This window comes from Aythya marila (assembly GCF_965140915.1).
Source record: "Aythya marila genome assembly, chromosome: 10".
Taxonomy (NCBI): Eukaryota; Metazoa; Chordata; class Aves; order Anseriformes; family Anatidae; genus Aythya; species Aythya marila.
Window position 1 is genome coordinate 14,442,535 of NC_139051.1, and position 14,605 is coordinate 14,457,139.

The 14,605-nt window shown below is 36.7% G+C and overlaps 1 protein-coding gene across 1 annotated transcript; it reads right to left on the reverse strand.

The window, feature by feature from the left end:
- Positions 1 to 192: 192 nt before the first annotated feature.
- Positions 193 to 13,493, reverse strand: LOC309881954 (inter-alpha-trypsin inhibitor heavy chain H3-like). The gene is made up of 14 exons (XM_082768527.1): positions 13,364 to 13,493; positions 9,648 to 9,671; positions 8,297 to 8,463; positions 7,180 to 7,284; positions 6,607 to 6,769; positions 5,527 to 5,637; positions 4,770 to 4,895; positions 4,202 to 4,318; positions 3,276 to 3,444; positions 2,835 to 2,960; positions 2,419 to 2,600; positions 1,314 to 1,499; positions 768 to 907; positions 193 to 415 (listed from the first exon to the last, which is right to left on the reverse strand). The coding sequence occupies exons 1-14, from the start codon at positions 13,451 to 13,453 to the stop codon at positions 208 to 210; spliced, it is 1,914 nt and encodes a 637-aa protein (XP_082624653.1). The 5' UTR covers positions 13,454 to 13,493; the 3' UTR covers positions 193 to 207.
- Between the last annotated feature and the right edge of the window lie 1,112 nt (positions 13,494 to 14,605).

The following is a 14,605-nucleotide window of genomic DNA, read 5'->3' on the forward strand; positions in this document are numbered from 1 at the left end:
ATTTATACATTTATTTTTAAATACATCGATTTTGAATTTATAATATTTTACCTGTATGAATTAGTAGTGAAGGATGGTTTGATGGAAATGAGCTTTAAAATGAAAAGTAATTTTGCATAAGCCATACATACACAAGGCTTTGAAAATAGATTTTTCAGATGCATGTTTAAAATTGTGCCCCACACAAAGTCTTTCTTTTGGGAAACATCAAAGGAATATTTGGCTTCCTTGATAAAGCAAAACTGTGAAAATGTCTATACCTTCAGTCATTTTATCAGCAATCCCAGCTTGATTGTCATAGTCTTCTGGCTTTGTTACCACCATGGATGTCAGTGGTGTTACAAACTTGTACTTTAGTGAGAGATCCAGGACTTCAGCTGTAAGATTCTCCTTTTCTTCTCCTGTAGCTGCAGTGCTGAACACAGGGAGAGACTCCTGGCATCAATGATTGCTAAATTACTGACTGAACTCTAATTTATGCACTTTTCTTTAAAGCAAAATCATTTCTCTGCAGCTAATTTATCAGGAAGGTGTATTTGTTACAATCTAAAAGTACTTCTGATTCCCTTGGCTATCCAGTGGAGAAGGGCAAAATTGCTTTATATTTTCAGTAATTTAAAATAATTTAACTTGCTACTTGAAATAGGAATATTGAGGTTGGGGAGGAGAAGAGGAAATAGTTGTGAATTGCAGCTTTACATCCGAGAAGTTGCACCAGTCACGTGGCTTAATAGTTTAATTGAAAATGCAGTTCTAGGTTTAATTACCGTTTTTCCAGGAGTTGTTCAATTGTGAGATAAGCCCAGAGCCTTTCAATGTAATCACCAAATATGTATTCCTGTTCTTGGAAAGCTTTAGCTGTTTGTTCTGCATCTTGTTGTGTAGTAAATGACAGGACATCATTAGCCTATTGGAAATAAGGAAACTTAGCAGCAGCATAAGTAGCCAGAGATATCCAGAACTTTTCAAAATCAAGACCTTCACACCTGGTTCATATTAGAAGTAGACCTCTATATTTAGAGGAAGGCATACCAAATATTCAGCTGTCTTGGCCATCAGTTTTCCTCACCCAGTGAAGACTATTGCCTGTGAACACTAAATATCCTACCACCAGGTAGGATTCTTAGGCAAGTAACCAGCAGTTGCAAAATTAATGCCTTTGGTGCATTTACTTGTTACATATGTAGTAATACATCCTTCCACTGAGATAAAGACATACCTGTAAAATATTTCAAGTTTTGCCAGCTCTGAACACTTGGATATTTTACATAGCATTTATTTAACCTTACTCAGTTAAATAAATACATACTTACACCTTCACCTTTCACATCTACAGTCAAACTGTTTTGGTTGATGTCTGCAAAGCGTCCAGCCACCACAATCTCAGACCCATCATAGAAATGCTTAAAACTGTTTTTAGTTAAGCCTAATATTTCATTTTCTGGGTAGTGTAACTCCACATCCATGAGCATGGGATTGGACACCTCATCATAAAAACCCTGCAGGATAAAAAGAGAAAAACATTTAACTAGATTTTTTTATTTATTTCAGTGGTAGATCTGTACCCAGACATGTCCTACTATTTCAGTAGTAAAAACTTAGAATGTATTTTAGAAGAAATATGTAAATATTCTGTTAAATCTCAGAGCACAAGGCCTAAACATCTGCAAAAAAGGCAAATGAAAAAGAATATATTGACCCTTCAAGCCTCACTAAAACAGAGGAAAAATATTCAAGAACAACATGCTGTGGATGATGAGTTCAATCAGTGTTAATCAAGAGGAATCCCAAGCTCCTCCCATTAGATAAAAGTGTTTCTAGACCTATTACCTGCAGATACTGAAATCATAACATAAGCCAAAGGAGACTAGGTATTAGATTTTGACTGAGCTTGTAATGAAAACCAGTATACAAATTCTTTGGTCAATCCTTCCAATGGATGGTATTGCAATCTTTTCAATGGGTGGTATTGCTATAAAATGCTTCAGAAGTATGGTAAGGTACACCTGCTTGCACTTGCTGAACTCTTAAACTTAAACTCTGTCATTCTCCTCTTCTCTTATGACATTAACCACATGATCTATGAGGTATGGGAGATAGATATAGTGATTGCAGCAATTTTGCTTATATGATTTGGCACACAACAACGTGTCTTTCAGAACCATGTCTTTTTCCATCCTGTGCCAGGCTTTGAACACTCTTTCATAGCCTAGGGTCTCATCTCCCTTTTACAGTCCTTCCACTTTCTCCTTTTATAAAGGAAATTAAATGCAACCAATATTCTGATTACAGCATATTCTTCATTGTGTCAGTACTAGAGTACACTTTGGGCTTTTTGTTTACTTCAAAATAAGAAATATCTGTATATTTACCTGAATTAATACACCTCTCATCTAATTTAAGTTGGAATTACTGTACCTGAAGTTGTAAAGCTGAATCAGAGTCAGGATAAATTCGACGGGCCAATCCTTTATTTTCTAGTGCCATCTTCTCTAAGAAACCATAGTCAACACCATAGCCAAAACCAAGATTGTACAAAGGGTATTTTCCTTCAATGGCTTTTTTCACATGTGTCCGAATATCCTCAGTATTTGATATGCCTGCATTAAACCATAAGAAGAGTTAAGTTTCTTCATAGATAGATAAAATGAAATGTAATTAGTGGTGTTTGGATTTCTTAAGAGGCACTATCAAAGAGCTGATTAGTGGCATGAAGCTGGTGTAGCAGCAATTAAGTAATGAAAAAACACACCGCATCAAAAGTCAAAGATGATAGAAAATTTAATTGAGTGGGTTTTGTTAGTTAATTCAGTCTGTTAACAACACAAACTTACCTACATTTGGTTGGCCATCTGTTAACATGATAATTATAGAAGCACTTCTCTTGGGCACAAACTTTTCTTCATGAGCAGCATTCAGTATCTCAATTCCTTTCATCATACCACCATATAAATTTGTCACTGCAAGGTAGACAGAGAAATTTGGCTTCAACAGAGGCAGTCAAAATAAAGGACCATTTTTCACAGGAATCTGACAAGATGTCACTACATTATAAAGAGGAAAGGTGTAGGTTTGCTAGCAGGAGGATGTTTAGATGCAAAAATAACTGAGCTTTGAAAACATAAGGAAAAACAGATATGCACGGAGCCAATTTTAAGCTCAGGAGTGTCCCATTAGTAATAATTTTTAAAGAAAGCTGTAGTATTGTGTTCACAGACTGAATTGATAAATTAACTTACTCAATAACCTATTAGCAGCTCCGGTAAAGTACTTACTGCCTTTAGTGTCAATGCCCCGAACGAACTTCCTTGCTTCATCCAAATTTTCAGGAGTGGCCTTGATTAATTTTTCTTTCCAAGTGTGTACATCACTACCAAACAGTATGAAATTGAAGAAATCATCATCTCTAATGTCATCTAAGATTTTTAGAAGTGCTTCTCTTGTCTATAAGAAGAAGAGATTTTAACATATAGTTCAACTGTAAAGAAATTGGTGCTTGTAGGTGTTACATGCCTTATCTCTCAAGTACTTTTTTCTTTTGTTCCTTTTACACAGAATGTTTTGCACATGTTCTGAGCTTGTTCTATCCTGTCTAGTCCTGTGTCTGTTTCAGAGTAACTCTAGAGAAATCAGACAGTTGCAATTACATCTTGTAAATCTGTGTAGCTGAGAAGAAAATCAGGTCCTGTGTCAGATTGTTGAATGAGACAAATTGGCATGGCAAATTTAAGGTGTTGGGAAATGGGCAGTTACAGGTTCATGGAGAAGTCCACATGTGAGAAGTGTAGATATTTTGATTCAGTGCCAAAAACTTAAAGTTCTGAGCATTAGATTAGAGTGAGGAGTCTTAGCTATGAAAAGAGCTGCTGCTTCCTGGAGGAGACAGAATGAGCAACACAGATAATGCACATAATACCATAGAAGCATTTTATTTTTGGAACTGTACAGCACATATGAGATACCTCTCTGAAAATGTAGATATCTGAAAATTTTGAAATAATGAAATTTCTAAGTAATATATAGACTTAATGTATAGAATTTTGTTCTACAGTAAGACATGATCTAGTTTTTACAGTACAGAGACTTAGCAAGGCCGCAGCATAAAAGCACTGAGTGTAGCTTCTTCACCCTAAGTCACCATGTCCCTTCCACCACAACAGAGACTCTTCCATCGGGACTTGATAGTAATGTAGTAACTTACCTGTTCTATTTCTCTTCCAGACATTGAGCCACTAATATCTATTACAAAAATAATATTCTTGGGCAACTGTGGAAGATTTGTTGGTGCAAAGAAGTGTACGAAGTAACCATTGACAATCTAAAAAAAATAAAAAATAAAATAAAATGTTAACAAACCAATAGCTTTTTTTATATTACAAAGATAAAATGGATAAAGAAGAAATTATTTTGATTTAATCTGTAGCTCTTGAGTGGACTAACAGGCTTTAATAGCCCTGACCAGTCTCACCTATGTCTGTCCATGGACCCCACTGATCTGTATCCCATTCTAACTGACTTCCCACCTTCACCTTGGACTGCCTCATCACCACAGATATCCCTGATGACCTGGACTCTTGTCTGAATTTAAATTCCTTTTCTGGGTCTGCCTTGCTCAGGTTCTGTGGGGACTGGGCTTTTGGGTGCTGAAGCCGTGTTGTCACAATCAGCTCTCTGCCCCTTAGGGAACGACTGGGTTTCACTGCTCCTTGACATTTACCATGCAAGCTAAGACCATTCAACAGTGCAAAACTGTCAGCTGTCAAATTTACCTGCAAATTATCTGGAGTTGTTCTCTTCACATCATATTTTACAGTAAAATCTCCATCCAAGACAGACTGTGAGCAATTTGCACAGGTTCGCTGCTGATCAAGAGTTGGCTTGAAAGAAATATGCCCCTGAAAAGAAAAACCTTCAGGAGATCTGAATCTTAGCTGAAAACTTTTACAAAACACAAAGAAGTTTGTGATTTCTTAAGACTGGTATATTTATATTCACAGACGTGAGAATAATCTGTTTTATCTATTGAGGTATTAGTTTTTATTTATATTTATTGATGGGTAACTGATATCTCAGGGCTGCTACCTAGAGCTCTCCATATGTTTTCTTCTTCACGTTCCTTGGTTTAGCCCTCCACGCTGAATGATAGCTTTGATAAGGCTGTTGGGCAATCTATGACTTAGGACTTCTTCTGCCACCCCCATACATGAGAAATCTACTTGCTACTGACTTAGTTCTTCCATAGGAAATAGTGAAGCCGGTATCCAGGTTTACAACTGCTGCTGTGGGACAAGGCCTACTGCTCTGGGTATAGTTCCATGTTAGTAACTGGAACTAAGTGGCTTCTGAACTGCACGGAGATGGCCTTCAGCCTGCTAGCTTGGAATTCACAGTTAATTTACACAGACAAGCCTTTATTTTTTATCCGCTCACTTCCATTGCTAGCCATTACAGTACTTTTGCACTTATAGTATTATTTCAGAGTTATAACCATAATAAATAAATTTGGGAAGGCATTAGACATTGTACCTTTTTATCTGAAAAAGTTTTTTTAATGACATTTTGCAGATCATTGGTGATGAATGTTCCTTCCGCTTCCAGCTCAGTGATGCCTTGTGGCTCAAAGATACTTACATCAATCTGAAATTATTAATTGAAAATTATTTTTATTGACTCACCCACAATATATCAATTTAGTCATTTACAGGAAGGTCAGAAGGCAACTATGGGTATGAAAGAGAGATTTTCTTGAAAGAAAAAGAAACGTACTTTTGTAATTTATAACAGAAGTCCAAAACCACACTTGTGTGGATACACTATCAGACAAACATACCTTTTTCTACATAGAGATTAGAAACAAAATAAACGTTTATGCTTTTATGAAAATGTAACTCATTTGAAAAGTAGTTAGCAGAATTTTGTCAAATGTCAAATAAATACCTTCATGTCAAATAAATACCAAATAAATACCAAATGTCAAATAAAGTCCTTCTAAAATATAACCCTGTCATTAGCTGTGAGCCATGCCTACCTTTGACATACATTTCAGTGTACTTTTTATCATATTGTGTTTAAAATAATGCTTTATGAATTTCCAGGTGTTGAGTTTTGTAATGATTTTTTACACAGATTTTTCTGGGCAAATAAAGGAGAACGATTTTGCCTTAGGAATGGTTTTTAGCAAGGTAGATAGAAGTAATCAGACACTTTGGGCATGCAAAAGCAACGGTCTTCAAAAATACAATATATATATCACTGCAATTTAGCATGATGTAGTTTCATGGTGGTGTGAGAAAGGCATAGTTTATGCAATGAAGGTATTTTTAAGAGCTATTCTGCCCCAAGGCAATTAAAATGCCTTGGGCTTTTCAGTTTTCTGTATATCATTATTTTTGAAGGCTTAGTAGTTGAGCTAACTTGCCAGGCTTACAAATAAAAACCTGCAGTAAAGCATGTTGGCAGGGACTCCCCAAATGGTTCACTGGAAATATTATCATGGGCCTTTAGTTCATCTGTGGGCCAGTGGGAATGACCATGGTACTCCACTTTCAACAGAATCTCAACATCTTTTAAGTTACAGTATCCAGTCTGACACAGTTTGACATCTACCTCAAAATCTTTGACAAGCTGCTTCGGTTTTACTTTGATGAACATCTCATATTTTCCAAACTGTCGCTTCAGCAGTTCCTCATATGTGAGTTCAAAAGTGACTTTACTGGCTGCTGCAATGTTGACTGAAACAGTGAACTTTTCTGTTTTTCTTCCTGAAGCCCTGTATTTAAGTGGGTAAGAAGAATATTATGCTTTTTCACAGTATTTACTGCTTGGGTTTGGTTGGTGCAGGAGTAAAACAAAGATGGGAATTTTGATGTATTGCTAAAATCATAGTCAAACAGTGTAGAATTTATTTAAGTTTGCCAATTAGCTTAATCCCAGGAACAGATCATATGCAGTTAGCACAAGCTGCAGAAACAGTTTATCCTTAACTGCAGATACAGCCTGTTGAGTCAGAAGTTGTATTTCTTTCTTTATAATTAATATTACAATAACTCTAAATTACTTGTTCTTTTCCTTTGGTCCTGTAAAAAGCAAACTTCAGAAATATGCCAGAACAAGGTATTACAAATCTCACAATTTGCTACAGGATAATGGTGTGGGAGCCACACCAGACATCATTCTTACTTGACAAGACCAGCAGTCTGTCCCTTTGAAACAGCTTTCTCATACTCCTGTTTGGCAGCTTCTTTTTCTTTTATATATCCAGGGTAAGTGACACCATCAATTGTCCTGCAGAAAAATTGCCTGGTTTAGCTGAATGGTTTGCACTGATACATGAAAAGTTATTATAGGCAATTCTCTGTTTATTGATTGGTTTGCTAACAAGTATTTTCAGGAACATGGTATTGCCAAGATTTGAGCATTTTCAATGAAACACAAACTAGCCTTCTCAGTGACTTCAGCTTGAATGAAGAGCTCTGTGCTCAGTACCTCAGAGAAACTAAAGCAATATTTTCCTTGAAAATAATTAGATCAAAACTGGACTAATAGCAACACTGCTTATACCTTCTGTATTCCTACACTTTAGCAAGCTTGGTCATCTCATCTCATCTAACAGAAAGCTGTCTACAGCTGAACATTTCATCCTTAGACTCCATACACCATTAAGCAAGCATTTTTCACAGGGGATTAATCTCATCCTAAAATAAAAGGTCTAGCATGACTTAGAGTGATTGTCCCCTAAAAGCAACTGTTTCTTTTCACTGAAAATAAAACAAGCATAGTGTCATTAGCAGAGATGGATGTGTTTAAACTGAATTAAACTTAAAAATGCTGTTAAAATTGCATAGTATTGCAACTAAGATAAAAATGTAAGGGAATGATTTCATCTATTTCCTGTTTTTAATTCAAATTTGATTTCAAAATGAAGAGAGAAGTTAAAATTTAATGCCATCAGGGAAATTCAGTAATAGAGCTTTTCTTGTTTGATAAGATCAGAGTAAAGTAAATAGTATTTCTGAAAACGTGAATGGATCTCCAGATAAGATCTTCCATTCCCTAAGGTCCATGATGATGAATAAATACAATCAAAACTGAGTCATCTTTTTAATAGATGTACCAGTGTTTGCCTTTCCCTAGGTATCTTACATGTTAAGTTAATAGTATCAGAAAATTGCCCTGGAGACATTTAGAAATCAATCAAATAGCAAATTAAAAATGAATGCTTTATGGTTATTTTTTTTTCCAGTTGCATTTGTACAGATTTTGAGTTTACTCTAGTGGTATTTTAAAAACTACACACATGCTGAAGTTGGTAATGAAGGCTGTTTTAGGGAGTTCAACATCAAAGAAGACTTCTTTGTGCACATTTCCACGATTGACAGCTCGACTGGTGATGACATTGCGGGCAAATCGGGAAGTTACTTTACTGTCAATTTTCATGCTATAGATTTCTATCCCATTGACAACCTGTGGATTGAAAAATGAAAAAAAGAGCTAGCTGTTATACTGCTGTCTGTGTTAATCAGCCATAATAACATTTTTTAGAAAGAAATCATTACAGGAGAGGCTATCATTCCAAAGTGAAACAGGAAAAACCTAATGATAAAAAACAGGACACAGCTGTGTTTCCTTGGGTCTGTCACACCACCATGGTGGTGGTGTTCCAGGAGTCATAACAATAGCCCCTTTAACAAAACATTGCCACCACAGCAAAGATGCTACCAGTGTAAGAATTTTTTGTTGTTATTGGTGGTGGTGTGTTTTGTTTTTTTTTTTTTTTCCCTCTACTGAGACTGTGATTTTTGTTCGTGGTTAGTCAGAGACAGCACAACCAATGTACCACTGCCTCACTGCCTTTGTGACTGTTATAATCAATTGAGTGGCTGGCTCCCAGAGCAGGGGCAAAGAGTCATCTCATGTAAAAATAGACCTAACCAGTTCCAGATGAGCTTCAAATTCCATTTTGTTAGCCTCAATTTTCTCACAACTGGGGCTTATTTGCCTTTAAGCAAGAAAATGAGTAGGGCAAGACTGAATTTCTTTAAATGCTCAGGTGTAAGGTTGCTGGAGACTATATGAAAACACAGGCAGCAGCAGATGTGCTTCCTTAGGCAAGGAGGCAATAACAAGGTCTGCTTCCTGCAACAAAAGCAGCAGTGGCAAGAAGCTTGTGATTGTTATGCTAGGCCTGATCTCTGGCTAGTTGATTAAAAGGTCTTCCCAAAATCAAAGCATTTAGCATTGCTGAAGTGGCATTCAGATGCCAAGTGGAATCAGCCTCAGAAATCTGGTCTCTTGTCCTCCTTACAAATAACAACATAAAATCAAAATGTTTGTTAGAGACACGGAGGTGACTTCAAACAACGTTGCTATCTATTAAAATATAACAAGCGGTAACAAATAATTTTATAATTCTTTTTCCATCTACAGGAGTTTCCATCAGAGCTTGGAAAAGAACAGCCTCATTAGTCCTGCTGCCTAAAACAAGCAACTCAGGGCTCCTCCCCATGTCGCACACACTCAGAAATATGTTTGCTCAGACTGGGCTCACAGAAACATGCTGTGAACACCGTAAGAATATTCGTGTCACCATGCATCTTTCACCATAGACTGAACAGAACCAAGCCATCATAAAAGACAAGACTACTCACCAAGTCATTTTCAGCATTTCGCTTCTGTAACGAGAAAAAATGGGAAAAAAAATCATGACTAAGGTATGACCGCTGCATTTAGACATCTTGTTTGTGGGAATTCCTGTTGTCAGGACCTGTGGTACACATTCTGTCTTTTTAAACCAATTCTCCTTTGGGAGAAAAAAAGGCTTGTATCATAGCATAAAAAATGGTTTGCACATTTTTTCCAGTCACACACACATCCTACTTATCAGGCAGACCCGTCCTTACACTCTTTCAGACTGCTTCACCCCACCAGCCTCTGATGCTAACACAAATACGTAAGATGACAATTCAGCAGGCTCACAGAGAGGTTGCTATGAAAGGCTGCAGGGAGGAAAAAAAAAAAAAAATAAAGGTAGTTTTTTTGATTTCCATGTGTTTGCTCTCAGAATGAGTGCAAATATCAGAAGCCCTACAAAAATATCACGTACTCTCATGATCTGAAAGAAAGACCAGGTTTCAAAAATTCTTGCAGGATCATGTGAAAATAGCAGCTTGCACAACACAATTCCTGTAAGTGTGGTTGTAATGCCTTATCTCTTTTGGCTCCAAGAGGGTCACATTTTGTGCAAGTTTTTTTTTTTTTTTTTTTTTCCATGTTTACATGCTCTACCAAATAGAGAGTTAAAGATGCATAGATAACAAGTCAGATGTATATCTTGGGTACATATCTGGTTACCCTGCTTTTGTTACTTTTCACGTTTAGGAGTTCTGCAGGTTGGAAATGGAGACACAAAGGATTTTGTTGTTGCTGTTTGTTGTTTTTTGTTTTGTTTTGTTTATTTTATTTTATTTTATTTTATTTTATTTTTTTTCCCAAGACATTATATTAAATCAGTGGTATTACAGAGATTTGGGGAAGGCTTCTCAAATACTGGAAGAGTCTGGCCAGTTCATAATTCAAACTGTTATTGCCACATAGGTGATTTCTGTGTGTATGTCTCTCCTGCTTCACAAACTTATTGGGCTTTTTTAATGTCTGTGTTGTACACTCACCATTTCAAATGCTCCCTTTCCAAAACTGAAATTATCTTTTCAGTATCTGTACTGTCATTATAGCTAATCATCTCCCCCTGCAATCTGAGGTATGGATACTTGGAAATGAAAAGCTCAAGTATCTGAAATGTCAATTAGTTTTGCACAACCTTTTTGTTAAAGTGGAATTATCAAGGAGTTCCAGACTTAAAAAAAAAAAAAAAAAAAAAAAAAAAAAAAAAAGGTGTTCTTTTGTTGCAAATTCTGTAATTCTATTACTTCCTAAACTAAAAAATACTTTAACTGCATTTAATTTTTCCAGAACTGCTGCTGTGCATGTTCTTTAACAAAGTTATGGATTCTATACTAGTTTTGAAACAGTTCTGGTCTGATTCTCTAAATACTTTTGGAGCTACTCTGCCATTCTCATTGAAAAAGAAAATACAGAAAAATATTGTAGTGAAAGCTATTAGTGGCTTATACTTGGGCTGATCTTGGACAGAGATATTCAAACCCAAGTGGGCATCATCCTGGGCTACCTACTGCAGCTGACCCTGATTTGATTACAAGGCTGCATTAGATGATTCTGCAATTCTGTGTTGTTTTGGTTTTTTTTCATTCTTAATGATTCACTCGGTTGTAGATAGAGACCTCACTAACATCAAGGTCGTTTTAATATCCTCTGACGTGTAATTACAGTTACTTGATAAAATGTTTCTATTTCCCCATATTTGCCAGTTGCAACAACTATTGGAATGTTTTTATTTCATTTATATAACAGTGATAAGTTCAGTTTTTGTTTAATACTGTTTTGCTGTGGCAACAGCAAAGAATATAGGTGTTAATTATCTATGGAAATTGGAGAGGAAAAGTAGAAGAAAATAGGAATTTGAACACCCAAGAATACAGGGAGGGAAAAGAGGGCTCCTATTACAGTACTTGCGGAAAGAAGCCCTGATTTTACAGCCTTGGGAAACTAAAACACAGCATTTCTAAGAGACTGAGCAAAGAATCTACAGTTAATTTGAAATGACCTCCAGCAACACACAAGACTGAATGAAGTATTTATGTAAATCCCTATGCATTGCATAGGAAAAATAAGGTGTGAAAATGATTTTGAAATCACCAGCAACATTAAAGAGTCCATCATTCCAAGTGATGCTGATTGGAAATCACATAGAAGAGAGAATAACGCAACTAAGCTATGAAAACAGAACTTGCTCATGACCTTTCTAGGAGTCTCAGTGCTGCCAGGATGAGACGGTTATGGAAGGAAAGCTGTGTCACCTAGAAATACATATTCAAAGCATGGGTGCATGCTTTGAATATGTACCCATGCTTTGAATATGTAATTATAGGGGTAGTTTATTTCTAGAAAGAAAAAAATCCTACCCTTAATAGCTTTGTGTATAGGAACAAGATGTACAAGTGTACTTAGGGGTCTTCGATTTGGATTTTTTTCAGTTTTCAGCTGATTGGCTTTACCAATTTTATTTATCTGACTATGGCTTTAAAAGCAGCTTTGAAAGCCTGAAGATCATCAGCCATGTACCAGAGAGACTCCTAGTCATGCTTTGTCACTCATGACTAGCATACTACCTGCTCAAAGGAGCTAAGACAGGGTTTGGGACAGACACCTTCACAATATACAGCAATCTCCCATTTCAACAAAATTATATTTGCATAAAGGATAGAATTGAACTGGGAAAATCAACCATTTTTTTTTTTTCTGTAGTGTTCTGCATGTACAGATGTAACATAGCACAGGGCTTTGGCCATCTTCTGTTTAGGAAATCTTTAGCATTGCAAGACATACAGAGAACAACAGGTAGTATAGTAATCAGGAGGAACAAGCTACCCTGTATCTGGGCTACATGTGAGATAAATAATAAGAATTCTTGGCATTTGTAATTTTCAACTATAAATCTCAAGCTGACTTCAAAAAGATAGACATATTATTATCCTGATTTTCAAAGAAAAAGTTTTGGCAAAGACCATAACCACATCAACAGAAACTGACCGTAAATTGCTTTGTCCTGTTCTGCCCAATAACCAACAATGTTCCCTGAGGAGATCTGCCCTCTGTAACTTACACATGCTTTAATTACTGAGACAGAGGAAATAATTTCCTGAGATGAGGAGTAGTGGCCTGCAACTTAACTGAAAAAAATTAGGCAGAACATCAGGAAGCACTGCCTTACTCAGCAATCTGTCAAAAAAAAAGAATCTCGGACACAGATATATTCCATGTTATGCTCACATAAATTTTACACAAAATCATACTATGTCACTTGGACCATGGAGATGTTTATCTGGATGTCCTGTTATACCTCTGTTACATTTCTTTTTGAAGGCATCTTTTCACTGCTATTTTGCATTTCTATACAGATACTATATAGTAGGTTCAGTTGCAGCACTGATTGCACACATCTAAATATAAAAGCTCTAAAACATTTTACCATTACATGGTGATGACAAGGAAAACAGAGGAAAGTGATGTTTTAAAAAAGACAGGAGAGCTTCTTCAGAGCTAATTCAAAACTGGGGCTGATTAGAGGCAAACCATTCTCAGTCCCAAGTCTGATCTTGTGTTCACTGGTAACAGAGAACACAAAGCTCCTGGTGGCACCACTGTATGAGCTCTCTGGAAAATGTTCATAAATGGCAGGAAATTAATCTCCGAAGAATGGGAGTCGCACACATGGTTGATTACTTACCTTAATGTTTCTGACATGTGTTACCAAAAGGTCTGATGATGCAAAGGCAGGAATCGATAATAAAATACAAAGCAATAGACGGCTTTCCATTTTGGAAAAAAGTAAGATTCTAGTCTGAACGATACACTTAAATAAATAATGCTTTGTTTACAGAGTGTTAATAGATAACCCTGTGTGAAAACTGGGATTAAACATTAGGCATAAGGGAAAAATCAAACACTGAATTTTGATTTGCATGATCTACAGCATACTGCTACAAAACACTTGTGGGATGGCCAGCGTGAGAGTATGACTCTTCTATGTAATATCACCGGCAAACAGAAATTCAATAGCCATTTCTTTACAGGTGACTGATGTGAGAAGCAAAGTTGTGTTTTTGCAATAGAAGGTGTTTTTGCAGTGGAAAATTACACTAACCTTGCATATTCAAACATGATTATGTGGCATAGCAGTGGGGGGAGTATGTTAAGCAGATAAGGGGAAGGTCCCACTGTCCCAAAATAAGGAGGATAGCTAAGAAAAACAAGATGAGGAGTATAAAATCAGTAAAAAGAAAAATCATGGTCCCTCTAGTCACAAGAATGAAAAAAAAAAAAAAAAAAGGAAAAAAAGGAAGAGGAGGAATTAACGGTTTGTCAAATAAAATTGTACATATATGGTACAGAAGTGCATCAAGTAGGTTGGGAACCTGTCATACTCAGCCAGTGAGGAAACAGGGGAGAAAACAAGTGTCAGGTAAGAGGGAATATAAGGTTACGATGAACTTTTACTGTGCACTTCTGCTTGCAGGACACCTGCCATTGCAATTGTGAATAAAATAGCCAGGCTCTGCAAAGCACTGGGGAGAAGGGAGGCTACCACAGACACCTCAGACACACGACAGACACAGCACACAGTACAGGCACGGGGATAACTGCTGATAACCTGGACTGGGAATTCTGTAGTACTTGTACTGTAGTACCTATAGAACTCAGCCAGTGAGGAAATGGGAGAAATTAGGTGTTGGTAATAGGGAATATAACGTTACGATAAACTTCTACTGTGCGCTCCTGCTTGCAGGATGCCCGCCATTGCAATTGCGAATAAAATAGCTTCACAGAAGATCCTATCCAAAGAACATCATTAAGATTTTTCTCACAACTGCTTTTTATCTTTCTGCTCTAGACTCACCCCTTTTCTGGACTAAAACTGTGTACCTTCCTGAAGGCTGTCACTGCCTCAAATTTATCACAGCTGTAACAG

Excerpts from the sequence above, each read along its gene's own strand:
- LOC309881954 (XM_082768527.1), bottom strand. The coding sequence starts at position 13,453 with ATGGAAAGCCGTCTATTGCTTTGTATTTTATTATCGATTCCTGCCTTT. Across the intron at positions 6,770-7,179 it reads CAGACTGCTGGTCTTGTCAA|GGCTTCAGGAAGAAAAACAG; the intron begins GTAAGAATGATG and ends ACTTAAATACAG. Across the intron at positions 3,445-4,201 it reads CTGGAAGAGAAATAGAACAG|ACAAGAGAAGCACTTCTAAA; the intron begins GTAAGTTACTAC and ends TTCTTCTTATAG.